This window comes from Apodemus sylvaticus, chromosome 2 (genome assembly GCF_947179515.1).
Source record: "Apodemus sylvaticus chromosome 2, mApoSyl1.1, whole genome shotgun sequence".
In the NCBI taxonomy this organism is placed as follows: domain Eukaryota; kingdom Metazoa; phylum Chordata; class Mammalia; order Rodentia; family Muridae; genus Apodemus; species Apodemus sylvaticus.
Genome location: NC_067473.1, coordinates 65,578,488 through 65,604,640, shown reverse-complemented (window position 1 = coordinate 65,604,640; position 26,153 = coordinate 65,578,488). Strand labels below are relative to the sequence as shown.

General features: G+C 39.4%; 5 gene segments (V, D, J or C); all 5 read right to left on the bottom strand.

Moving 5' to 3' along the window:
- Window positions 1-3,991: 3,991 nt before the first annotated feature.
- LOC127678532 (T-cell receptor beta chain V region C5-like) lies at window positions 3,992-5,842 on the bottom strand. The segment is given in 2 exon segments: window positions 3,992-5,642; window positions 5,733-5,842. Coding segments are annotated over 2 exon segments (441 nt in total).
- Window positions 5,843-12,578: 6,736 nt separating this feature from the next.
- Window positions 12,579-13,029, bottom strand: LOC127677890 (T-cell receptor beta chain V region C5-like). The segment is given in 2 exon segments: window positions 12,579-12,886; window positions 12,984-13,029. Coding segments are annotated over 2 exon segments (354 nt in total).
- Window positions 13,030-14,121: 1,092 nt separating this feature from the next.
- LOC127678535 (T cell receptor beta variable 13-like) lies at window positions 14,122-15,611 on the bottom strand. The segment is given in 2 exon segments: window positions 14,122-15,340; window positions 15,469-15,611. Coding segments are annotated over 2 exon segments (438 nt in total).
- Window positions 15,612-20,551: 4,940 nt separating this feature from the next.
- On the bottom strand, window positions 20,552-21,290 carry LOC127678536 (T-cell receptor beta chain V region C5-like). The segment is given in 2 exon segments: window positions 20,552-21,071; window positions 21,166-21,290. Coding segments are annotated over 2 exon segments (420 nt in total).
- A 3,063-nt stretch (window positions 21,291-24,353) lies between these two features.
- LOC127678533 (T cell receptor beta variable 13-like) lies at window positions 24,354-25,678 on the bottom strand. The segment is given in 2 exon segments: window positions 24,354-25,079; window positions 25,224-25,678. Coding segments are annotated over 2 exon segments (480 nt in total).
- Between the last annotated feature and the right edge of the window lie 475 nt (window positions 25,679-26,153).

Genomic DNA, 26,153 nt, shown 5'->3' with positions numbered 1-26,153 from the left:
GATATCACATTAAACAAGCTGATATATTCCAGAGGGATAAAGCAAGGTCTGCACTTCTAGGACACCAATAAATAAATGCTAGAATTGTCCCTAACAAAATTTTGGCCTTTCTTGGCCTATAAATCATCATTGTATTAAAACAATAAATGTAATTTTAAATAGGTTTTTTACCATTCTTAACCCTTTAAAAATGGACAGAAATTAACCTAAAAATGGACACCACAGATACAACTTAGAAATAAACTACACTGGTTAGTATCTGACTGTTGCTGTTCCCTGATGGGGCAAACAGTAGGTACAAAACACACATTTCTAATTGCCTGAGTGATATGGTGGGAAGGGAGAGGGAGTTGAGAACCTCTGGGTATTGACATGAGGACCGAAGCAAGATGTGTTCATAGACATGAAATGGTGTAGGTGGGTGGCATAGATCATTTACTGCATCTCCCAAATTTAGGAAGCACATGCCTGTACCACAAGGTGAAAGTCTGAGGTATACAGTTAATTAACACACTCACTGGTTTTGTTTATTTGGTCTCCATCAACAGTATAGAAAGTGTGTACAAGACACACTTAAGACATATCGGCTAATAACTCAATGATACAAAGTCTCTATATAGCAAGAGGACAGTGTATGTTTCATTCTTATGACCAGTGTGTTGGGTGGTAGCAACATGTAGGGGTGTTAGACACTGTGCTCTTCAGATAATGTTAGAGACTGTGCTCCTCCGACAATGTCAGGGACTGTACCCCTCAGACAATATCAAAGACTGTGCTTCTCAAAATAGAGAGAGTACAGGTGCATAGCTAATGTTACTCTGTGTTCCTGAGTATTCCTTCTCCTTGTAGATGGATTTCCAGGTGCTCAGCCTGACTTATCCACCATCCATGTACTCAGTAAGATGAAAACATTCTTCACCTAATTATTTGTTACAGCTCTATCTTTCCATAAGCAAAGGCTACCTATATCATTGGAAGAAACATGTCTCTCTGTGGTATTTCACGTGATACTGCCTATACATAGTATCCCCAAACCACTAGATGCTAGAATGGAGCCACACTTCACACTCATTCACAGTGGCAGACCATGTGGGCCTTCACCCAACTCTGGTGCCTCTTGATGGGCTGCAGGTGCAGAATCAGTAAGCAGAGATGCTCTTTCCATGTTGCAAGGACAACTGTGGCACAACTTGTGTTCTGCAGACATTAAAGTCAGAGCTAGATTGGGAGAAGTCATCCTCTAGACCTGCCTCTACTGCCCATTTTGTCAGGCCATAATTTGGATTGCCAATCTTCCCTTCTTTATTCTTATTCATCTTCTCCGAGATAGAGTTTATAATCAACCATGGAGATATTCAGTTAACATCTTCCCAACTCATAAAGCTCCAGGACAACAAAGAGTGGCTTGTCAAAGTTCATGGTGACGAATAAAAAGAGTTTTGTGGCATTCCATAGGGAGTGGTAAACTTCTACTGATAGCTGCATTTTTAATATCTGTTTTGAGAATTTCTTATATGAGTTTCTATTTCCACACTGCATCATTTCCTCATTTCCCTATATCCCCTGCCATGTTTCCTGCAAATCCTTCTTTAATTCATAACATCTTCTTTAATTATTATAGTAACATAAATAAAATGATTATTCTTCTGTTATTATTTCACACACACACACACACAAGCTAGAGGCTGAAGAGAGAGAAATGAAACTCTCAATAGGTTACTGAATCCCAGCTTGTCAGTCCTAGACATAGGACAGTTGCATGCTTTAAGTTACCAGTTCCCTCTCCACCAAGGTATTACTTTTATGGCTCTAAATATAAAGCAGAATTACTAAAATTCTGTGCTTTGGAGCACTACCCAGTGGTGGTTTTGTTTAAATTTTTAACAATTTATTTAACTTTATTTTCTATACATTAGTGATTGGACTCCATGTATGTCTGTGTGAGAATGTTGGATCCCCTAGAACAGGAGTTACAGATAGTTTTTAGCTTCCGTGTGAATGCAGAGAATTAAACCAAAGTCCTCTGAAAGAGCACCCAGTGTTCTCAACTGTTGAGCCATCTCTCCAGTCACCATGTACTAAAATAACTAGAATTATGAGAGACCCCAGCCCTGTAAGATGAATATAGTGCCAGGCTCTAGGAAAATCACCTGTGTATGTGCATATGATCTCTTCCCATAAGAAAGTCTTCTGGTTTGCCGGGCAGTGGTGGCGCACGCCTTTAATCCCAGCACTTAGGAGGCAGAAGCAGGTGGATTTCTAAGTTCGAGGCCAGCCTGGTCTACAGAGTGAGTACAAGGACAGCCAGGACTATACAGAGAAACCCTGTCTCGAAAAAAAATAGGAGAGCCAGAGAATTAAAGTTCAGTGTCAGTTGAGTACTATTAACAATGACTGAGAGATAGAAGCAACTTAAAAATCCATAAAGTGATGGGAGTTAGAAAATGTACAATTTTAATACCATGAAGTCAAGTTGTGATACTTATGCTAAGTGAGAGAAGTCAGAGTCAAAGAGAAAGAAATATACTTCTACACATAAACTTCCTATAATAAGCAAGATTATGGGTAAGATGGAAGAATAGCTCCTGCTTAAAGGGTTACAGATAAAAACTTTGGGAGAAACATGTCAATGATTGACCTCCAACACAAAGAATATGTGTAAAATGACTAAGTTACAGATATAAAAACAGCGACTTGTTTCAGAAAAGTTGGTCCTCTGCGTTACTTTGTTTTCTGCTCTTCTGGACTTGGAGATGAGCTAAAGTAGGAAAAATTTTTTTCTCAGCTTTCCCTGGTAGACTAAATGCAGATTCTCCAAAAGAAACCTGTGAGGCCCTCTCTGAGAGACCCCCAACTGGGGAGGATTAAGCTGTACCACAACAGGAGGAGACTCTGGAAAAGTCCTCACTGTGCTCACACAGCTTTTCTCCCCATTCTTTCAAGGACATGTTCAGCCTTACCCAAAACAATATATTTTTCCCCAACTCACCTGCATCTACCTTAGTCAGTGAAGAGGGAATAGAATTTTCCAGATACCAGTGTTAGATTTCATTTTCTTTTCATTTGAAAATGAAGGTATGCAATTAGCTTGAATAGCTTTTTGCCTGTTAATCTATGAATTTATTTCATGGACTCAAATCAGAGAGTCCAAACAAATATATCCTCCCATACAACTGTAAAAGTAAAATTTTTATGTTACCATGTTTTAATTATGATGATTAAAAAGTAAAAAAAAAGATAAAGAGTATGTCAAGATGATTTAAAAAAAAGGTAAGTAAATATCAACAGCTGAGTCCTCCATGGAGATACTTAAAGGGAAGAATGCAAGTAGGTCAGATGCATTGGAAACTAGCAGGAGTGGTGTTTATCAGAAAGCATCCTGTGAAGGGTTTCCTGGTGTGGCTATAATTTTCTTCTATGGTATAAGACAGTTCTGGCAGTCGACAACTCCATGCACATTCTGTATTGTAACTCTTTAGAAAATGTTCCTATCTGGTAAGCTTGAAATCAAGTCTCATCACTTCAGCTGCTGATGCTTTATTTCTAAGTAGCAATAAAAAGAAAAATCAATATTCTCTGGTAATTTCAATTTACTCTTCTGTGCCTTGAAAACTTAGGAGGAACATTGTTGTGTTTCCTCGGTTACCTTTTTTGTTAATAGTAGTATTTTTCTTTGGAATAAGAATTATATTTAGGTATGTTAGGTAGGTTTATTATGTTTAGGTATATTACAATGCAAAATAGTACTTATTTGGTTTAGATGTTAGGTGTCCCCCAAACATTCTCATATTAAAGGCTTGAGTGTTCATTCAGAGAAAGATCTTCCAGATATATTACATGATGAAGGCTTTGATATCACCAATGGCTAATCCATGCATTGGTTTATATTAGAAAGGGCATTGAGTGATGGAGACAACTTCAGAAAGGAGGGAAAGTGGGAAGAAAATAATAGGTGCAATTCATCATAAACCAAAACCTTTGAAACACTGACTCAAAATCAAAAATACACATTTTTCCTTTATTTTCTCAGACCTGTTACAATGCTTGAAAGGTGACCATCATGCATATCTCCACATTCAATGTTGACTCAGTTTTATTATCCATTCTGTAAAATACCAAGCGCCACCCATGGAGCCAAAGTTCTTATATGTTTTAAAAAGAAAACCAGTTGCAATTATTTCTAAATTCCTCAAAGCCTGGAAAAAGTAATATATCATGGAATCTTCATGACAATCCCCCCAGCATGTTTTTTCTTGAAGAAATTAAAGACTGCAGAGAGTAGGGGAATTAGTTTCCACCTGGATGAGTCCTTTACAATGTTATCTAATCTTACATGCCAAAACATAAAAAATATACATGGAAGTAACACTAACCATACTTATCAGGTTATACTTACGTATTTATTCACAGAACACACACACACAACTTAAAATTAATTTGAAAAAAGAGAAGAGTATGTTAGGGGTAGGAGGCAAAGAAAGGGTGATAGAAACAAGATGACAGAATTAAATTTTTTTCATTGTTTTTCTTTCTTATCAAAATGTAATGTTTACTTAATTTTGTAATACATCCATTAGTCCATTGGAAACTTAATAGTGTTTCTACATCTTTCAGTTGTTTTTTTTATATAAATTTTATTTATTTATTTTCTATATTCTTTGTTTACATTCCAAGTGCTTTCCCCTCTCCCCGTTCCCCCCTCCCTATAAAGAGAAAAAATGCTACTATGTAATATATATTTTTAAAAAAAAATAGATACAAAAACAAAAGGGAAAGACATATCTATAATACAGAAGAAATGTCCAGGGAAAAATATATTCAGAATGCAAAACAGTACACTACAAATGAGGAAGTGACTAAATGTAGACAAGTTTAGCTAGAAAGGAAAGAACCAGGAAATTCTGGGTAAAAGCTGATGATTCAGATGGGTGAAGAAAAAGGCAAAGGAACTTACAGGCTACTGTCCTGAAGAACAAAGGGGCTACTGATTTACAGAGTAAAAGCATCCAGAGAAGAGATTGTATAAGATTTTCAGTTGGGTAGTAAAGTGATTGAAGTGGTCACTGAAGACCACAGGGTGGGAGATGGTGGCTGTGAGATTATCAAAAATGATCATGACCTTGAACTAATGGTTCATTTCACTCTCAGAAAACAGAAGCAAGTTCTGGATATCTCCTTAAAAAATAGGTCAGAATGACCTTCAGGAAGGCTGAGACTCATGCTCTGAGGTTCCTAGTTTGTCAGAGCTCAGTGGCCCTTACAGAGGCAGAGACTTTCTGGGGGTACACAGACAGTTAGTTTCCCTATTTGCTTTGTGTGCAGAGGGAAGGAAGCCACACATTGCTGTGTATCACTGCTGGCACAGAAATATACAGCTGTCTGAGAGAGGGAAGCCGACTCCAGAATGAGAGAGAAGTCTTCTTGGCGTGGTCTGGAGACCTTGTAACCATCGGGATCATCTCCTTTCACAGTGTTGTCAGCACCATATGAGTAATAGAGCAGCCTCAGCCCATGCCCCATGTCCTGTCGATACCAGTACATATAGCTGTGGTTATCAGTCTGGTTACAGTTCAATGTCACCTTTTCTCCTGATACTGCCATCTTGTTCCTTGGGCTTTGGATGACTGCAGCTTCCATGTGTTCTGTAATAAAGAAAGCCAAAGCCTGATCTTAGCAAAAAGACTTAGGAATTCTAAGAAACGGAAGCACACCAGTGGCCTGACCACACTCACTTGCACACAGGAGACTCAAGACCACAAAGACGAGCCTGGAACCCATCTCAGGACCAAGGCAGGTTCTCGAATGTTCCAGTCCTGCTTGGGAAACTAGAGCTGGGGCTTTTGGTGACTTAGTGATGTCACTGTATATAACAAATGCTAGAGCTGCACAGTTAAGACACTCCACCACCTCTTGAGATAAGCAAGCAGATTTTTAATCATAGCCTCATAGTTGTGTTATACAACAATTTTAAAGCGAACATACAATAATTACCAACTCAGATGGGAAAGGGTATTTTTTTATTTCTAAATGCATTTGCTCTTTCTCTGATTTTTTCCAGCATATGATCTTATTCCTACTATGATTCTACTGCTTATTTTATATGGTTTCAATCTTTACTATTACTGTAGCCTCAGCTGCACCCTCAAAACATGCTGAGTTCTATGAGGTTTCTTCTAATTCTTTACTTTGGCTAAATATTTGAAGAAAACTTTCAGTGCTACCAGTGGCTATAAAGACTGCTTGACACACAGCAAGCTTATAAAGCACCATAGCTGTGGTCAGTATAATTTGAACAATTGTTTTAAGATCTCTCAACCTCTTCTGGGATACAAGATCTAACTTCTAGGCTTAGCTCCCCATGTCTCTTTATTGATCGGAATTCTCTATTTGTTTCAGGAGAGGCTTGAATAGCAGACATAAGTTTTTGTCATCGTGCTTTCTGTCAAGAAGAAACCCCTGCAGCAATGTGAAAGAGCTGTTCACCAGGCAATATGCAGGTCTGGTGCCTCTAGGGTCCCAGGGAATTGTACCAAAATCAGCCAAAACTCTCGTATCACCTTTCTCATGACTTTGCTAATATGAACACTTACCTCTACTCAATGGCAGTAAAGCTTCCTTCCTAGGTGAAGCATAGCTCAGTTACTTCCTACACAGATAATATCTCAGTATGAAGCCCCCTTTCTATGTCAACACATCCTGGTGGCAACTTTCTATAACTGTGCCCTGGTGAGAAAGGACTCACAAGCAGAAGCAGAGACAGAGGGGGTCAACAGAGTTCCCATATGAAGAAGATGGCAGTAGGGGCAGGTTGTACCTGAAAAGACATTGTGTTCTATACCTAAAGTTTGGCTGATCTTCAGAGACCATGAGCTACCAACAAAGGAAGTCATTGCCCATGGTTGAGTCAGGCCAAGAAAGAAGCACTTACATGTTTGGAGTAGGAAACATAAAATCTCATGACTCTTATCCTCATTTTAAACCAAAGCATGCTCTACCAGTTATGTTAGTCTTCTGAACAATACTTTCATTTCATTGGAAGAGAGTATGATTTGTATAATTATATTTTCATCCCTGTTCAATTGATTTTTAATTGTTGAATAGCAAATTTTCTGTTGTTAACAGCATCTTCAAACTGTGACAAGGCAAGCATGATCTGACTTAATATTATACATCTGTAACTTAGATTTGTCACCCTCTCCCATTCAGATACACACACACACACACACACACACACACACACAGCTCAGCTGATAGACAGTGAGCAGCTACATTTTTGACAAAAAGTAGACTATAGAAAGTCATGCTTTGATTTAGAAAGGAAAGAGATGTAGGTTTCAATCCTAGTGTTCATACTATTAAACATGAAATGTTGCAAAATTTCGAGCTATTGATGCCTAGCTATAAAGCAACATATAGAAATCTTCATCTGCAAATGGATACACTGATTTCTACCCTTGTTTTATAACATGTAGCTTTGATGCCTACACTCCAGCACAGACTAGAATTGCTACCACTGGCTGAAAGCTGCAAAGTATTGGCAGAGATATAAGAACATCTGGAGAGCTTAGGGCCAACCCCAGTGGTTAGGAGCACGAGTGTGGGTTTATCTAGGCGATGGGGGGAATTGTTATAGAACTAGGAGCATTTCTGGACCTTGGATAAGACTATGTGGTATCTCTCAACCCCTCTTATGTATCATCAGCTAGGACTGGAAGATGAAGGCACAGAAAGCCAGTAGCTTTGTAGGCTGTGGTGAACTGGCACAGAAGTACACAGCAGAGCCCTCCAGCTCCAAGGCACTCAGGTTAATCTCAGAGTAATAGTCATTGAACTGTTGGACTAAAAATCGATCAGGCATGTTTCCTTTCTCTCCCTTGCCTTTCTCAGAATGCTGAATGAGGAACTTTAGTTCCTGCCCCTGAGTCTGTTGGTACCAGACCACAATGCTATGTTCAGAGGTGGGAATACATTTCAGAATGAACCTTTCTCCCTTTTCTTTGGTTATGTGTCTTGGAGACTGGACAACCTCAGAATTTGCTGACCCTGTGAAGGAAGGAGACAGGGGTGAGCATCTAGAGAAAGAGTAGGTCTGTGCACCACCAGCAGCAGCAGTAAAGGAAATCAGGAGCAGTCTCACCTGCCCTCAGGACTTACTTGTTCCCAGGAGAAAGACAGCAACCCAAGAAAGCAGGGTGGTGCCCCAGGCAGAGTCAGGGAGGGCAGTGTAATGCATGCTTCTTCTCAGCATGCTGGTTCCCTTGGTGAGAGATCAGGAGTCAGCTCCTCCTTTCTCTCTCCTCCCATCATCTTGCTGCCTGTGATGTCAGGTTCTGAGTCAGTGATCTTGTTCACTCCCATGGGCTCTCTGTACACAGCATACTCTGCTGGCTATACCCTACCCACTTTAGGTCCAGCCTGCTTCTTGGAAGGGGAAATGGCTGTGCTGAATCAATAGGGTTGGGTATGGGAAGTCCGTTTCATGCTTTTCTCTGAGCCAGTTGTTTTCTTTTCTCTACCTAGCTTTGGAGGCTTTGGGTTGCTAATACTACAATTCAAATCTACAGTTTATGCTATCCATGCTGAAGAATAGTTAATGTTCATCTATGACTACCCCTGCTCTGCTCTGAGCCTCCTGAGCCAACACTGTTGCTGGTTCTGCAGCCAATACCCTACGGTGCCTCCAAACCAAAGCTCTGCCTACATCCACCATCTGAAGAGATACCAGAAACTTCCTAGACGGTTCTTCGGTGCCCTCTAGTGACCACTGTGGAATTACTGGGCTATACTCCTACAAGGTATGGTTAAGGCTAGAAGCTCTCAAAATCAGACATCTGTGGTGAGCCAGAGCATACCACAGAGCTGTTGCCAGATACAGTTTGCCCACCAAAGTCTCAAATGTTATCTGTCCCAATCAGAGAGACCTAAAGGAAACTCATTTAAGAAAGAATAATCTCGAATTCTTATCACAGTATTGAGAGAGATATAGACTCAGTATCAGAAGCTTTTAGAAGGAGTGGACTTGGGCAAAACACTCTTTAGCCTAAGTGAATTTTTATGATACACAGACTGTGAATTCTGTCAGTAGAGAAGTCTTCTAAGCCTTTTGAAAAATAAACTAGTCTAAGGAAGGGAAAGACTGGAAGGGTAGAATGTGGGAATTATTGTTTTAGGCACCAAGCAAGTCTTAAAGAAGTTTATATATTAAAATTTTAAGTGAATTAGGATTGCATTTTTGATTCTTTGTAGTTATATTCAGTTCACCTATGCCCTTTCCTCATTTTCTCCATGTTTCCTTATGAATATCATTTCTAAATTCATTTGTCCTTTCTTCTGGAGCCTCCGATATACTGCTACATACATTTAGGGCATTTCCATCACAAACACAATTTCACGTCTAGGAGTTAGGTTGGGATTTATACTGTATCTTTCATTTCTACAAACTCTTCAATGTGCTGCAATTACACTGTTCAATGTCACTGCCAGTCAATTCATCAGAAATAGCTTGGTTCCTAGTGATTGATTTTTCTCCTAGTGACAAGTTCTATTTTCCTGCTTCTTAGAATAGCTGTAAATTTTTATTAGATGCTGAACAGTATATTTTATGTTTTGGTCTTCCATATACCATAGTTTTCTTACTAATACATTTTTATAGGTTTATTCTGCAATGAGCTCATCATTGAGAAATAGAAATCAGAGATATTCCTAGCAGATAGTTGTTGCTCTTTTAGGCTTTGACAAAGACAGATATATAACTTAGAAGAATGGAAATGTGTGATATATAATTACAAAAATGTAAGATACATAATTTTGGGATGGACACAACATTAAATTAAGTAAAAGTAGAAAATATGTAAATATGATAAAATATTAAAATAAGTTAAGTTCTTATACACATCAAAATGTAACAATACACATGCTAAGTGAAAAATAAGACACAAAAAGAAAAATATTATAATTCTAAATATAAACTTGCTAAAATAGGCAATATCAGAGTCTTAATAAAGAAATAGTTACTGTTTAATGGGCTACAGATGAAAACTGTTTGGGAAATATAATGATGGTTGAACAACACAATGAATATGTGTAAAATACCACAGTTATAAATATTAAACTGTGATATAGTTTAGAAAATGGCAGTTCAGTATACTGATTTGCTACTTTTTATTTCTTTTGAACTAAAGGTGCAAAAGCAAGTATAGAAAAAAGTTTTTTTCCATGGAAGCATAGAACTCTTCCCCTGGTAGAAAACACACAGAGACTACCAAAGATATATGTGAGGCCCTCCCTGGGTGTCCTACAAATCAGAGAGGATTATGTTTCACCACAGGAGGAGACACTGGATACCCATATGATGTCCAAAGAGAATTCTCAGTCTACCAACAGTCTCTTAAGGACATACTCAGCTTTCCACCAAATATTTTATTCTTCCTCAGTTTACTCATATTACCCTGCACTCAGCCTGTGATGAGGGAATAAAAATTTCAGCATGCATGTAGGTGTTTAATTTTTTTCTTTCATTTTGATATCTCCATAAATGCAGTTACCTTCCATAGTTTTTTGTCTGTTAATCGGCAAATTTCATTTCACAGATTCAAGGCATAAAGAAGTATACCTCATGCACAAGCAAAATAAACTTTTGTTATCATTTATTTCATTACAATAATAAGGCTTTAGAGGGGAACAAAGAAAGACTATCTTTCTTTTTCATTTGATATATTTTTTATTTACATTTCAAATGATTTCCAAATGACAAAAGAAACTGAATCCTCCAGGGAGACACTTAAAGAAAAAGAACACAATTAAAGCAGATGTGTTGGTAACGTACAGAAGCAGTGTTTGTCACAAAGCTGCCTGTGAAGGGATTTTTGTTGTAGCTGTATGTTTCTTCTATGGCATGAGACAGTTCCTGGCTGTCCAGAGTTCAACACACATTCTGTATTGTAATTCTTTAGAAAATATTCCTATCTAGTAATCTTGAATTCAGGTCTCATAACTTCAGCTGCTGATGCTTTATTTCTAAATGACAACTAAAAATTAATGTTTTGTGGTAATTTCTATTTGCTCTTCTGTGACTTGACAATTTAGATGAGCACTGTTATATTTCCTGAGTTACCTTTTGTGTTAATAAAATATTCTTTATCTTTTTTTATAAGAAGTATATTTAGGGACATTGTGCCATATTATGAGGCAAAATAGTGCTTATTTATTTTATATATATTATGTATTCCATAAAGATCCACATATGAAAGGTTTAGTTTCTACACAGTGTTCAGACAAAGAGCTTTAAGAAAGGGTAGATAATGAAGACTTTGATATCAGGAATGAATAATCAATGGATAAGTTTATATTAGAAAGGGCATTGGATCCTCCTCACTCCCTCCTTCCTTCCTTACTGACTCTCATGATATGCAGCTCAGCTCTGCCATGTTCTTCCTGTCAGGCTGTTCTGCCACATCACAGGCCCAGCAACATGCAAATAATAATAGAACAAAGGTTTGAAACACTGAGGAAAACACACCCTTTTTTTTTTTTTAATTTTCTCAGTCCTGTCATGATACCAGTGTAAAATCCAGTGTGAATGAGCACCTTCCTGCTACTGTCGTCTACCCAATTACAACCTATTGAGTCAAGTTACTGACACATTTTAACAAAAGTATATGATACTTAAATTTGTAAATTCAGCAAATTGTGGAAAAGGAGTTAAATAACTTGATATCTGGAATGGTAAGCACTCCAAATTTTTTTTCTGAGACATAGGGAATTAGTCCTCCACACAAGATGCATCCCTTAAAAGGCTTTCCAAACACAAGTGATCAAGCAAAATTATATATAGTAAAAGCAATACTAAACAGACACGGTTGGCTGCATTCATATACTTATTCATATTCACACCACAAACACAAAAAATTAAAATAACTAAAGAATAAGAGATCATGAATTTTAACGTGGGAGAGGCAGGAAAATAGAGGGAGAAGTAGGGGAAGAAACAATGCAACTAAACTAACAACTTAAAAACGATAAAGAAAATTCTTTCTGAAGTACATTTCCAAGGGAAACAGAGTTCCAGAAATAAGAGGGCAAGGTATGTCTTTAGAATACAAGAATTGTCCTAGGAAAAATATCTCAAGGTCAAAAACAGCACAACACATAGGAGTAAGTACTGACTGCAGATAAATTTAAGTGGAATGAACCATGGAAGGATAAAGGCTGGTAGTACAATGACTAATGATATAGGACCTCACGGCCATTGTTCTTTTTTTTTTTTAAAGGAGCTGCTGGCCAATAGATTTAATATAGCCAGAAAAGAGGTCACATAATTGACCCCCTAGCAAGGGTTGAAGAGATCACAGGTATAGACATGGTAATTAGGATTTCACTCTCTGAAATAAAAAATCCAGAGAGGAGAAAATCACCTATGAAAAAGTGTGAGAGTGGCCTCCAGTCAGGGTGAGATTTTTGTTGTAAGGTTCCTAGTTTGTCAGAGTTCAGTAACTCTTAGAGAGGCAGGGACTACCTAGGGCACACAGGTACTTCGTGCTCCTAAATACCTTTCTGTGCAGAGGGGAGGAAGTCACACATCACTGTGCATCACTGCTGGCACAGAAGTATAGTGATGTCTGAGACAGGGATGCTGACTCCAGAATAAGGGAGAAGTTCTTTAGACTTGGTCTGGAGGCCTTGAACCCATCAGGGACATCTCCTTTCTCAGTGCTGTCAGCACCAGCACCGTATGACAAATGGATCAGTCTCAGCCCATGCCCCATGTCCTGCCGATACCAGTACATGTTGTTGTGGTTATTAGTCTGATGACAGCTCAATGTCACCTTTCCTCCTGTTACTGTCAGCTTGTTTCTTGGGCTTTGGGTGACTGCAGCCTCCATATGTTCTGCAATAAAGAAAGACAAAACATGATGATGTCATCTTAGCAAGAACACTTGGAATTCTGCAGAGAGAAGCATACCCATGGCCTGACCAGCACTCACTTGAACACAGGAGACTAGAGACCATGAAGAAGAGCCTGGAGTCCATCTTGGACCAAGGCAGGCTCTCGTATGTTCCAGCCCTGCTTGGGAAACTAGAGCTGGGACTTTCAGTGACTCAGTGATGTCACTGTCTCCAATAAACACTTGAGCTGCACAGTTAACATGCCACACCCTTCTTTACACAAACAAGTCTACTATTTATTATAATATCATAGTTGGACTATACAGCAATATTTGTAGTATATGCACACAAAGCATCAGCCCAGAACAGAAAAAAACTTATGGCTTGTTTGTATTTATATGTGCATGCACTCTTTCTCTGATTTTAGTCAACATATTAGACTTATTCCTAATAGGATACAATTCCTTATATTTTCATGTTCCTTATGTTTTCAATTTTGTTGCCTCTGTGATCTCAGTTGCACCCTCACAATATGTTCCATGCATTTTGTGAGGTTTCAACAAATTCTTCACATTGCCTAATTCCCGAAGAAAACTTTCAGTGGTATCTGTGGCTACAAAGACTGCTTGACACCCAGTAAACTTACGAAGCACCAAGGCTGAGGTTATTACAGTTTGGACAATGGTTTTAAGAACTCTCTAACCTATTCAAGAACTCAAGCTGTTCACTGTAATTTTAGTCTAACCTCAGTTCATTTTAAGTTCAGTCTATCCTCAGTCTATCCTCAATGATAGAAATTCTCCCGTTGTTTCGGGTGACACTGTAACTGTTGGACTTCAGACTTTGCCACTGTATTTTCTGTCAAGCAGAAACCCCTTGATCATTGTGAGTGAGCATCTTCCAGGTAATGTCTGGTGCCTATAGGGTTCAAGATAATTGTACCAAAATCATTCAAAAGTTCTTGCCTCACCTTTGTCATAACTTTAATAACATGAAACACTTCTATTCAATGGCAGTAAAGTTTCCTTCCTAGATAAAGCATATCTCAGCTACTTCCTACTTAACTAACTCAGGATGAAGCCTCCTTTCTGTGGCCACACATCCTGGTGGGGCTTTGATGGGAACTTTCTATAACCCTGCCCTGGTGGGGAAGGACTCAAAAGCAGAAATAAAGACAAAGGGGAGAGGGGTGTTCAGAACAGAATCCATATGAAGAAGGTGGGAACAGGATCTGACCTTCCAAGAAAGGATATTGTCTTCCACGCCCAAAGCTTGGCTAGTTCCTAGAGATCAAGAGCCACCAAAAAGAAGGCCATTACCCATGACAGAGTCAGTCTAAGGAAAAAGCACTTTCTATTTAATACTTAGGTGTTTAGAGCAGAGAACATTAAATTTCATAGCTTGTAGGATCATTTCAAAATAAGGTATGATCCACCAGTAATGTTAATCATCTGAACAATACTCTGATTTCATTGGGGATAATAGAATTTGTGTAACTATCTCCTTTTAACTAGCAAATTTTCTTTGTTGAAAATGTAAATCTCACCTTGAAACTATGAAAAACAAGCATTATCTGGCTTAATATTATACATCTATAATCTATTATCTCCCCAAACACACATACACACACACATGCACACACACACACACACATATACATTGAATCCAACTGATCTTAGAATACAAGAAAACTGTGAGCTGCTATATATTTTTTACACAAACTGAGTAACAGCAAGAAAATTCAAAGCCTTGACTTAGAAGATACAGAGATGTACTTTTCAATCCTAGTCTTTATGTTCTTAAACAAAAAATGTTGTAAAACTTCATAGGCTACTGATTCTTATTGATGTGGTATATTTAAATCCTATTCTTGTCTTAAAACATGTTGCCTATGGCCATGAAAGAGCAGAGTCTCTTGCCATTGCCTATGGGCTGGAAGGTATTAGCAGAGATCTGAGAATAGCTGGAGGGCCTTGGCCCAGCCCAATGTTTAGGAATGGTCTGTGTGTGCTCAACTAGGCAATCTGAGGATTAGTAACAAGCTAGAAGCATTTCTAGTCCTTGGCTATGGTTTTGTGGCATGAGCCAACCCCTCTCTAGCACATCACCAGCTGGAACAGAAAGATTAAGTTACAGAAAGTCAGTAGCTCTGTAAGGCTGTGGAGAGAGCTGGCACAGAAGTACACAGCAGAGTCCTCCATTTCCAAGGCACTCATGTTTATCTCAGAGTGATAGTCATTGAACTGCTGGACTAAGAATCTGCTCGGCAGATTTCCTTTGTCTCTCTCCATTTTGTCATAATGCTGAATGAGGAACGTTAGTTCCTGCCCCTGAGTCTGTTGGTACCAGGCCACACTGAGATGCCCAGAGATGGGAATACATTTCAGAATGGACCTTCCTCCCTTTTCTTTGATTATGTGTCGTGGAGATTGGACGACCTCAGAATTTGCTGAACCTGCAGAGGAAGGAGACAGGGTGAGCATCTAGAAAAAGAGTAGCTCTATGCAGCAGCAGCAGCAGCAGCAGCAGCAGCAGCAGCAATAAAGGAGCTTAGGAGTAGTCTTTCCTGCACTCAGGACTTACTTATTCCCAGTAGAAAGACAGCAACCCAAGAGAGCAAGGTGGTGCCCCAGGCAGAGTCTAGGAGGGCAGTGTTACACATCCTTCTTCTCAGGATACTGATCTCTTTGGTCAGAAAGCACAAGTCAGTTCCTCCTTTCTCTCTCCTTTTATCTCATTGCCTGTGATGTCAGATTCTGAGGTCTGTGATCTGCTGATATGGTTACTCCCATAAGCTCTCTGTAGTATTAGGCCTAGTCTCAGCCCTTTCCCTTCTCAATAGAAGGGGAGATGACTGTGCTGAATAAATAGGGCTGGGTATGGGGACTTCTTCATGCTTTTCTCTGAGCCAGTTGTTTTCTTCTCTTTTAGCTTCAGAGAGTTTTTGATTGCCAAGACTACAGTTTAAGTGTACAATTCATATTCCCTGTGATGACACAGTGTGTGTGTACAGATGATTGACTTCATCTCCCAGCCCTGTGCTTCCTGAGCCAACACTGTTTCTGGACCCACAACTAATACCCTTCTATGGGAGGCATATCAAAGCTCTGTTTCCATCTTGTTTACCACTGCCCACAACTCACACCAACAGATCAGCAGTGCCCCCTAATGTGCAGCCACTGTATTGTACCTCTACTGACTATGATAGAGGAGGGAGCTCTCAAAATAAGGCATCTGGAGTAGTCCAGAAATCTTCACAGAGTTTGCAGCTCCTATTAATGCACTCAAATATCAAATTTTTCCCTTGGTAATGAGAACAGTTTGAAAGGATCATCATTTTTCAAAACCAGACAAAACCCAAAGAAAACCACAACAGAAATGCAGTTAAAAGACCTCTCTCTCTCTCTCTCTCCCTCTCCTTCTCTCTCTCTCTCTCTCTCCCTCTCCTTCTCTCTCTCTCTCTCTCTCCCTCTCCTTCTCTCTCTCTCCTTCTCTCTCTCTCTCTCTCTCTCTCTCTCTCTCTCTCTCTACCTACCTATCTATCATCTGTCTATTTATCTAGTTACCTACCTATCTATCCATCTATCTATCCTTACCCCTCTTTCTTCTTGTTGGTCATGTGATGGGCAGCTCAGCTCTGCAACTTTTTTTTTTTCTGCCAGTCTGTTCTGTAAAACCACAGGGCCAAAACAACAGGTCCATATATACATAGATCAAAACCTTTGAAACACTGAGGCAAAAATTAAAATATACCTTCTTCATTTATATTCTTAGATTTGTCATGATGCCAGAAAGGTAAACATCATACAAATCTCCAGACTCCATGCTAACTCTGTTTTACTGTTCATTATGTAAAATGCAGTGTGGCTTAAGGAGAAGTTTTCCAATTATCACTGACTGGCACAAGTTATTCACACATTATAGCAAGAGAATATGATATTTTTATTTATAAATTCAATAATATACAGAAAAAGAATGATATATGTTTTGAAATCTGGCATGGTAACTCTGCCAGCATTTTTTTCCCAGCAATTAAAGACTACTGAGAGAGGGTCTATTATCCTTCCCCAAGATAAATACTCTATATGGTTGCCTAATCACAAGTGGGTAGCCCTAAAAAATACACAATCCATTAGCAATAAATGGAGCTTATAGATTGCATTTATTTGTTTATTCATACCACACATACAAAAATCAAACCAATAATAAGAATAATATAAGAAAAAGAAGCCATGAATATGAAGGGGGAGCAAAACATGTGAAATGTTAGAGTTAGAACTGAAGGAGGAAATAATGTTATTAAATTGAAACCTTAAAAAGGTGAAAGAAAAGTAATCAAACCTGAAATAAATTTTCACTGGGAGAAGAGATCTAGAAAGAAGAGGGAAAGATGTCTTCCATGCAGAAGAAATGTCCTAGGGAAAAATAATCTTCAGAATAGAAAATACCACAACATATATGAAAAAGTACTTGAATGTAGATACATTTAGATGATGAAGAAAACATTAGGGCATATTGATTAAAGGATGATGACACCGGTGAGTGAAGGAAAATGACATGCAAAGTTATGGGCTCTTGATGTATACAAAAAAAGAGGCTACTGACCTATAGAGTGAACATGGGCTGGAAAGAGATCATGTAAGGGACTCAGTTGAATAATAAAATGGTAGAAGAGTTGATTGAAGGCTATCAGGACTGAAATGATGGCTGTGAGATTATCCAAAGCATCATCAGAAACTTCAAGTAAAGATTCAGTTTAAGCCAGATGTGATTGCACAAGCCTTTAAATATATCACACTAGAGAGAGAGAGGCAGGCAGATCTCTGTGACTTTCAGGCCAGTTTTGTCTACAATACTAGTCCCAGGCTGGCCAAGACTATTATAAAGAAAAATACTGTCTTCTTAAAAATTAATTCTTGTCTTGCAGAAACAAGAAGTGCAAATAAAACAACCATCCGTGAAAAGTTGTTAGAATGACCTTCGCGGAGCATCTGGGACAGAAGTTGTCCTGCCACCATTTGCACCAGGGAGCCAGGCAGCGCCAGAGCCTTCTGTGTACTGCCCACCAGAAGAGAGTGATCTCCCAGTGGTTCTTTCACTTCTGAGCATGGAGGTGAGATCTCCACCTTCTCTCTGGAGGGGAACAGCTAGGAGCACACAGGGCATACAATCAATCAGTAGAGCGGCCAGGACCCCCGCTGCCATTTGCACCAGGGGGCCAGGCAACTCCACAACCTTCTATGTATAGCTGGCCAGGAGAGAGTGATCTCCCAGTAGCACTGAGTGATCTCCCACAAACACTTTCACTTCTGAGCACAGAGGTGAGATCTCCACCTCTCTGGAGGGGAACATCTAGGAGCTCACAGGGCATATGATCAGTGGAGCAGCTGGGATAGAGGTCTTCAGTCTGCCATTTGCATGAGGGAGTCATGCAGCAACACAGTCTTCTGTGCGCAGACCATGACAGAAGAGAGTTGGTCTCCCAAGAGAACTGACATAGGCTTGCAGCCCCACAGGAGGGACAAGCTCCAGCCAGAGACAGCAAGACCAACTAGCACCAGAGATAACCAGATGGCAAAAGACAAGCACAAGAACCCTACCAACAGAAACCAAGGTAACATCAGAACCCGGTTCTTCCACCACTGCAAATCCTAGATACCCCAATACACCAGAAAAGCAAGAGTTGGATTTAAAATCATATCCCATAATGCTGATAGAGGGCTTCAAGAAAGACTTAAATAACTCCCTTAAAGAAATACAGGAAAACATGGGTCAACAGGTAAAAGCCCTTAAAGAGGAAACACAAAAATCCCTTAAAGAAATACAGAAGATCATGGTCAACAGGCAGAAGCTCTTAAAGAGGAAATACAAAAATCCCTTAAAGAATTACAGGAAAACACAAACAATCAAGTGAAGGAACTGAATAAAACCATCCAGGATCTAAAAGTGGAAGTAGAAACTATAAAGAAATCACAAAGCGAGACATCTTTGGAGATATAAAGCCTTGGAAAGAAATCAGGAGTCATAGATGAAAGCATCAACAACAGAATACAAGAGATAGAAGAATCTCAGGTACTGAAGATACCATAGAAAATATTGACTTAACAATCAAAGAAAATGCAAAATACAAAGGCGTGTAAAACATCCAGGAAATCCAGAACACAATAAGAAGATCAAACCTAAGGATTATAGGTATAGAAGAGAGTGAAGATTTCTAACTTAAAGGGCCAGTAAATATCTTCAACAAAATTATAGAAGAAAACTTTCCTAACCTAAAGAAAGAGATGCCCATGAACATACAGGAAACCTTCAGAACTGGACCAGACCAGAAAGTCCTCCCGGAACATAACAACCAAAATGCCAAATGCACTAAACAAAGAAAGAATATTAAAAGCAGTAAGGGGAAAAGGGCAAGTAACTTATAAAGGCAAACCTATCAGAATTACACCAGACATCTCACCAGAGATGATGAAAGCTAGAAGATCTTGGACAGGTCTCATACAGACCTTAAGAGAACACAAATGACAGCCCAGACTACTATACCCAGCAAAACTCTGAATCACCATAGAAGGAGAAAGCAAGATATTCCATGATAAAACCAAATTTATATAATATCTGTTCACAAATCCAGCCCTACAAAGGATAATAGATAGAAAACACCAACACAAGGAGGAAAACTACACCCTAGAAAAAGCAAAAAAGTAATCTTCCAGCAAACCCAAAAAGGAGATACCCACACAAACATAAAAATAATATCAAAAATAACAGGAAACAACAATCACTATTCCTTAATATCTCTTAACATCAATGGATCCAATTCACCAATGAAAAGACATAGACTAGCAGAAATGTAGTTCCGCTAGTAATTCCTCTTTCAATTAATTTAGTAATTTTTTGTCTACCATTTTATCTGCATTATTTTTCATGAAAATCTTAAAATTTAACATGTTTTCTATATATTTCTTCAATTTTACCAGAAATGTTTTCCATGAAAATCTCTGATTTTATCACAAAATATTTTCAATTCCACCTTCAGTTAATTTAGAAAGGTTTTTTATATCTACCATTTTATCTGTATAATTTTCCATGAAATAGTAAATTTTAATGTCTTTGTCGATATATTTTTTGAATTTTATCAGAAATGTTTTCCATGTAAGTCTTCAATTTTACCTGAACATGTTTATAATTCCACTTTTAATCAACTTAGAATTATTTTTGTGCCTACCATTTTATGTAATTTCCATGATAATCTTCAATTTTAACATGTTGTTCTGTATATTTCTTCAATTTTATCAGAAATATTTTCCATGTAAATCTTCAACTTTATCAGAAAATGTTTATAATTCCACTTTTAATCAACTTAGGAATACTTTTATGCCTATCATTATTATATCTATATAAAATTTTCCATGATAATCTTCAATTTTTAACATATTTTTCTATATTTTTCTACAATTTTATCAGAAATATTTTCCATGTAAATCTTCAATTCTATCATAAGATGTTTCTATTTCATTTTTCAATTAATTTAGCAATGTTTTATATATCTACCACTTTACTCTTTAATTTTCCATGAAAACTGACAATGTAATGTGGTTTTCTATATTTCTTCTATCTATAATGTGTTTTATTTCTTCTATCTTATCAGAAATATTTTCCATGTAAATCTTCAATTTTATCATAAAATGTTTTTACTTTCTTTTTCAATGAAAGAACATGCTTTTCAAAAAAGAGAGAATGGCCTTCAGGCAGATAGAAACCCATGCTATAAGGTTTCTAGTTTGTCAGAGCTCAGTGACTCCTCGAGAAGCAGGGACTTCCTGAAACCCACAGGCAACTTGTTTTCCGAATTTACTTTCTGTGCAGAGGGGAAGAAGCCACACACCGCTGTGCATCACTGCTGGCACAGAAGTACATAGATGTCTGAGAGGGAGAAGCCAATTCTATCATGAGGTAGAAATCTTCTTGGCTTGGTCTGGAGACCTTGTATCCACTGGGGACATCTCCTTTTTCATGGCTGCCAGCACTAATTGAGTAATGGATCAGCCTCAGTCCATGCCCTATGTCCTGCCGATACCAGTACATGTAGTTGTGGTTATTTGTCTGGTGACAGCTGAATGTCACATTTTTTCCTGTTATTGTCACCTTGTTTCTTGGGCTTTGGGTGACTGCAGCCTCCATGAGATCTGTAATAGAGAAAGACAAAGCCTAATGATGTCATCTAAGCAAAATTCAGGGAATTCAGGGGAAAGAAGCACACTTGGCCTGACCAGCACTCACTTGCACACAGGAGACTCAAAACCACTACGAAGAGCCTGGAGCCCATCTCAGGACCAAGGCAAGTTCTTGTATAGTCCAGCACCATTTGGGAAACCAGAGCTGTGGCTTTCAGTGACTTAGTGATGTCACTGTCTCCAACAAATGTTTGAGCAGCACAGTTAACAAACCACATCCCTTCTCTACAGACAATTCAACTATTAATTATCATCTCATAGTCGAACTGTACAATAACATTTGTAGTGTAAACACACAAATTATCAGCTCTGAACAGAAAGAATTTATGGCTTGTATTGTATTTATATTGTGTATTCTCTTTTTCTGATTTTTGTCAACATATTAGGCTTATTTTATTCTTAATAGGATACAATTCCTTATTTTATGTTGTTTTAATTGTTGGTACTTCTGTGATCTCAGCTTCTTCATCACAAAATGCTGCATTCTATGAGGGTTCTGATTCTTCACTTTGCCTAAATACTTGAATGAAAGTAAAACCACTCTGGAAATCAGTCTGGTGGTTCCTCAGAAAACTGGGCATAATACTACCAGAGGACCCTGCTATATCACTTCTGGGTATATACCCAGAAGATTCCCCAGCATGTAATAAGGATGCATGTTCCACTATGTTCATAGCAGTTCTATTTATAATGGCCAGAAGCTGGAAAGAACCCAGATGTCCCTCCATGGAGGAATGGATACAGAAAATGTGGTATATATACAAAATGGAGTACTATTCAGCCATTAAAAACAATGAATTCATGAAATTCTTAAACAAATGGGTGGAACTGGAGAATATCATCCTGAGTGAGGTAACCCAATCACAAAATAACACTCATGGTATGCACTCACTGATAAAGTAGATGTTAGCCTAGAAGCTTGGAATACCCAAGACACAATTTGCATATCAAATGATGCCCAAGAAGGAGGAAGAACAAAGTATGTATCCTTGGATCCTTTGTAGAAAGAGGAGGAAAAACCCACAGAAGGAGATACAAAGACAAAAGGTTGAGCAGAGTCTGAGGGAAAGACCATCCAGGGACTACCCCACCCAGGAATGCATCCTACATACAGTTACAAAAGTCAGGCACTATTGTAAGTTGTAGCCACCTGCAGCTACATGCTAACTGCGGGTTCTCAGGAAGGAGAGATGGGGATAAGAAGAACAGGGTGGCGAGAGAAAACGCCTAGATACAGGCATGATTTCTTGCTCAGGAAAGACTCAACCTTTAATGCATCTCTCCAAAGATAAAAAGGCAGGCCATGCCCCTCCCCTGAAGGCTGGAAACTGGTTCTGCTAGTTCTGCTGGAGGCTGGTGGTCAGGTCTCTGGGCTGCTATTCTTTGAGAACAATGGACTAGAGGAGGTCACAGTGGGTGCCCACAAGTGCTGGCTGACCAGAGGAACAACAATATGAGTTACCAAGTACTCCTAGAGCTCCCAGGGACAAAACCATCAACCAAAGAGTACACATGGAGTTACCCATGGCTCCAAACACATTGGCAGCAGAGGATGACCTTGTTGGACACCAAATGGGAGAAAGGCCCTTGGTCTTGGGAAGACTTGATGCTGTAGTGTAGAGGAATACCAGGACAGGAAAGTGGGGTGGGTTGATTGGGAAAGGGGAGATGGCTTATGGGATTTTCGGGGAAGGGGGAAGCAGGAAAGGGGACAACATATGAAGTGTAAATAAATAATATACCTAATCCCTCCCACCCAAAAAAATGTCAGTCCAGACTATTGCTACAACAACTATGTGACATCCTGAAAGCTTAAAAAGCATCAAGGTTGAAATCATTGCAATATGAACATTTGCTTTAAGATCTCTCACACCAATTCAGGGACACAGCCCTATTTTCTAGACTCAGCCTTCATTTTGTCCTCATTCATAGAAATTCTCCCTTTGTTTCAGGTAAGGCTATGGTTATGAGCCCACATCTTTGTTCCTGTGTTTCCTCTCAAAAGGAAATTCCCATTAGTAATATGAGTAAGTGGTTTGCCCAGTAATGTGCCCACCTGGTGCATGTAGTGTCCCTAGGAATTTTATTATAGTCATCCAAAGCTCTTGTATCACTTTTGTCATAACTTTGCTAACATGTAGGGCAGTACAGGTTCCTTTCTAGGTAAAGCATTTCTCAGCTACTCCCTATGTAGGTAATTTCTTAGTACCAAGCCTCTTTTCTGTGTCCATGCATCCTTTTGTGATTTTGGTGGACACTTTACATAATCCTGCCCTGGTGAGAAAGGACTCACACCCAGAAGCAGAGATAAAAAGGGGTCAGCCAAGCTCCCATATGAAGAAGCTGGCAACAGGGTCTGGCCATCCCAAAAAGAACATTGTCCTCCATGCCCAAAGCTTGGTTCATCCCCAGAAACCTAGAGCCACTAACAAATGAGGCCATTTCCATGGTTGAGTCAGGTCTAGAAAATGGCAATTTCTATTCTAGACTTAGATGGTTGGAATGTGGAGCATGAAATTTCATAGCTCTTAGGAACATTTCCAAAATAAGTTCTGATCTACCACTAATGGTAGTTTTCTGGAAAATACCCTGATTTCATTGGAGATAGAACCATCTGCATAAATGTTGGTTTCTGCACAAAATGTCCTGTCTGCTCGGTGCACACGCTCGCGCACACACCACGCGGGTCGTGGGGATGCAATGGAGACGTGGGATGCAATGAGATACACCAGGCCAAACAGTTCCACGTGGGACTTTATTTAAGATGGGGAAGGGGTAGCAGGAGGGAAGGAAAGAGAGAAAGAGAAAAGAAAAAAGAGAACAAGGAAGAAGCGCTGCCCGGTTATATATCAGTGGTGACGTAATTACAGGTAAAGGTGGGCTATGGAATTCTGGGTAAATGGCAGCTGTTGCCTTGGCAACAGACCTATACATTGTCTTAATTGTCGCTTGTATTGGCGTCACAAGCCTTGCAGGTCTCGGTACCTACAATAAATGCCTTCTTTTTATTCCTTTTTAATTTATAGTTCATTGAGGAGCAAATTTCCTTTTGTTGAAAATATAAGCTTCATCTTGACTTTCAAGATAAACACTATCTGGCTTAATATAATAATACATCTAAAGCTGTCAGGATCCCACCCCACACAAACTAAGCTCAGCATGTCCTGTAACACAAGGGACCAAGCTGCTTTCTCTCTCTCTCTCTCTCTCTCTCTCTCTCTCTCTCTTGTGTGTGTGTGTGTAACCCAAACTGGGGAACACCAAGAAAATTCAAAATGATGTCTTTAAAGGCAAAGAGGTGTATGGTTTCAAATCTGAATTTTACTGAAATGTCTAGAAATCTTTATCTTCAAAATGGGCATGTTAACATTTACCCTTGTCATAAAATATGTGGCCTAGGGCAGCACAGAATGAGGTTCCCTGCATCTGCCTAGGAACTGAAATGTATTGGCAGACAGATAAGAACATCTGGCAGGCTTGGGGCCAACCTCAGTGTTTGGGACTATCTATGTTAGCTCTGGTAGACCATAAAGGGATTAGCACAGAGATAAAATCATTTCTAGGCCATGGCTAAGCCTTCGTGGCATTGCCCAACCCCTCTCCAGTAAATCACCAGATGGGGCAGGAAGATTACATTACAGAAAGTCAGTAGCTCTGTAAGGCTGTGGAGAGAGCTGGCACAGAAGTACACGGCAGAGTCCTCCAGCTCCAAGGCACTCATATTCATCTCAGAGTGATAGTCATTGAACTGCTGGACTGAGAATCTGCTGGGTAGTAATCCTTTTTCTCCCTCTGTTTTTTCATAATGCTGAATGAGGAACTTTAGTTCCTGACCCTGAGTCTGTTGGTACCAAACCACGTTGTTATGCCCAGAGATGGGAATACATTTCAGAATGGACCTTCCTCCCTTTTCTTTGATTATGTGTCTTGGAGACTGGATGACCTCAGAATTTGCTGAACCTGCAGAGGAAGAAGACAGAGGTGAGCATTTAGAGAAAGAGAAGCTCTATGCAGCAGCAGCAGCAGCAGCAGCAGCAGCAGCAGCAGCAGCAGCAGCAGCAATAAAGGAGCTCAGGAGCAGTTGTGCCAGCACTCAGGACTTACTTGTTCCCAGGAGAAAGACAGCAACCCAAGAGAGCAGGGTGGTGCCCCAGGCAGAGTCAGGGAGGGCAGCGTTACACATCCTTCTTCTCAGGATGCTGGTCTTTTTGATGAGAAAGCAAGAGTCTGTACTCTTGGATATGCGCTGCTGACTGTGCCCTTCTGCCTTTAGGCTCAGCCCGCTTAACAGAAGGAGAAATGGCTGTGCTGAAATAGGGCTGGGTGTGGGGAAGTTCCCTTCATGCTTTTCTGAGGCAGTTGCTGTCCTCTTCCCTCCTTGCTCTCGATGGTTTTAGATTGCCAAGACTACAGTTTAACCTGCCTGTGCTGCTGCACAGTGGGTTTGCAAATATGACTGTCCATCCCTGCTCTGTTCTGTGTCTCCTGAGCCAGTACTATATCTGGTTCCACAGATAATAGCCTACTGTGGGCTCCAAACCAGAGCTCTCTTTGCAGTTACTTTTGGAAGCAGTGCCAGCAGCTTCCTCAGTGGGTCCACAGCGCCACCTAGTGATCATCTGTGCAGTCACTGGCCTGTACCTCTACAGGCTGAGAGGTAGAGGATTGAAGATCTCTCCAAATCAAGCATCAATGGTGGTTCAGAAAACATCACAGAGTTGTTGACAGTACCTGGTACTTGCTGAAATCTCAGATTTTACCTGTGGTAATTAAACTAATCATTAGGTATCAGCTGCCCCTGGAAGTGATTGGACCAGGTAAATACAGGCTTTATTCAAAGCAAAAAAAAAAAAAAAAAAAAAAAGATGGTGATTTTCAATAGTACCTAAACATGGATATAATACCATGGGACTATAGATATGAAAACAGAGATGGAATTAAGAAAATGATTGTCCAATATTCTACTTTCTGCTTCTTCTGCACTAAAAGTGCTTTTGAGAAAGCAAGTGCAGAAAAATCTTCTCTCAGCTTCCC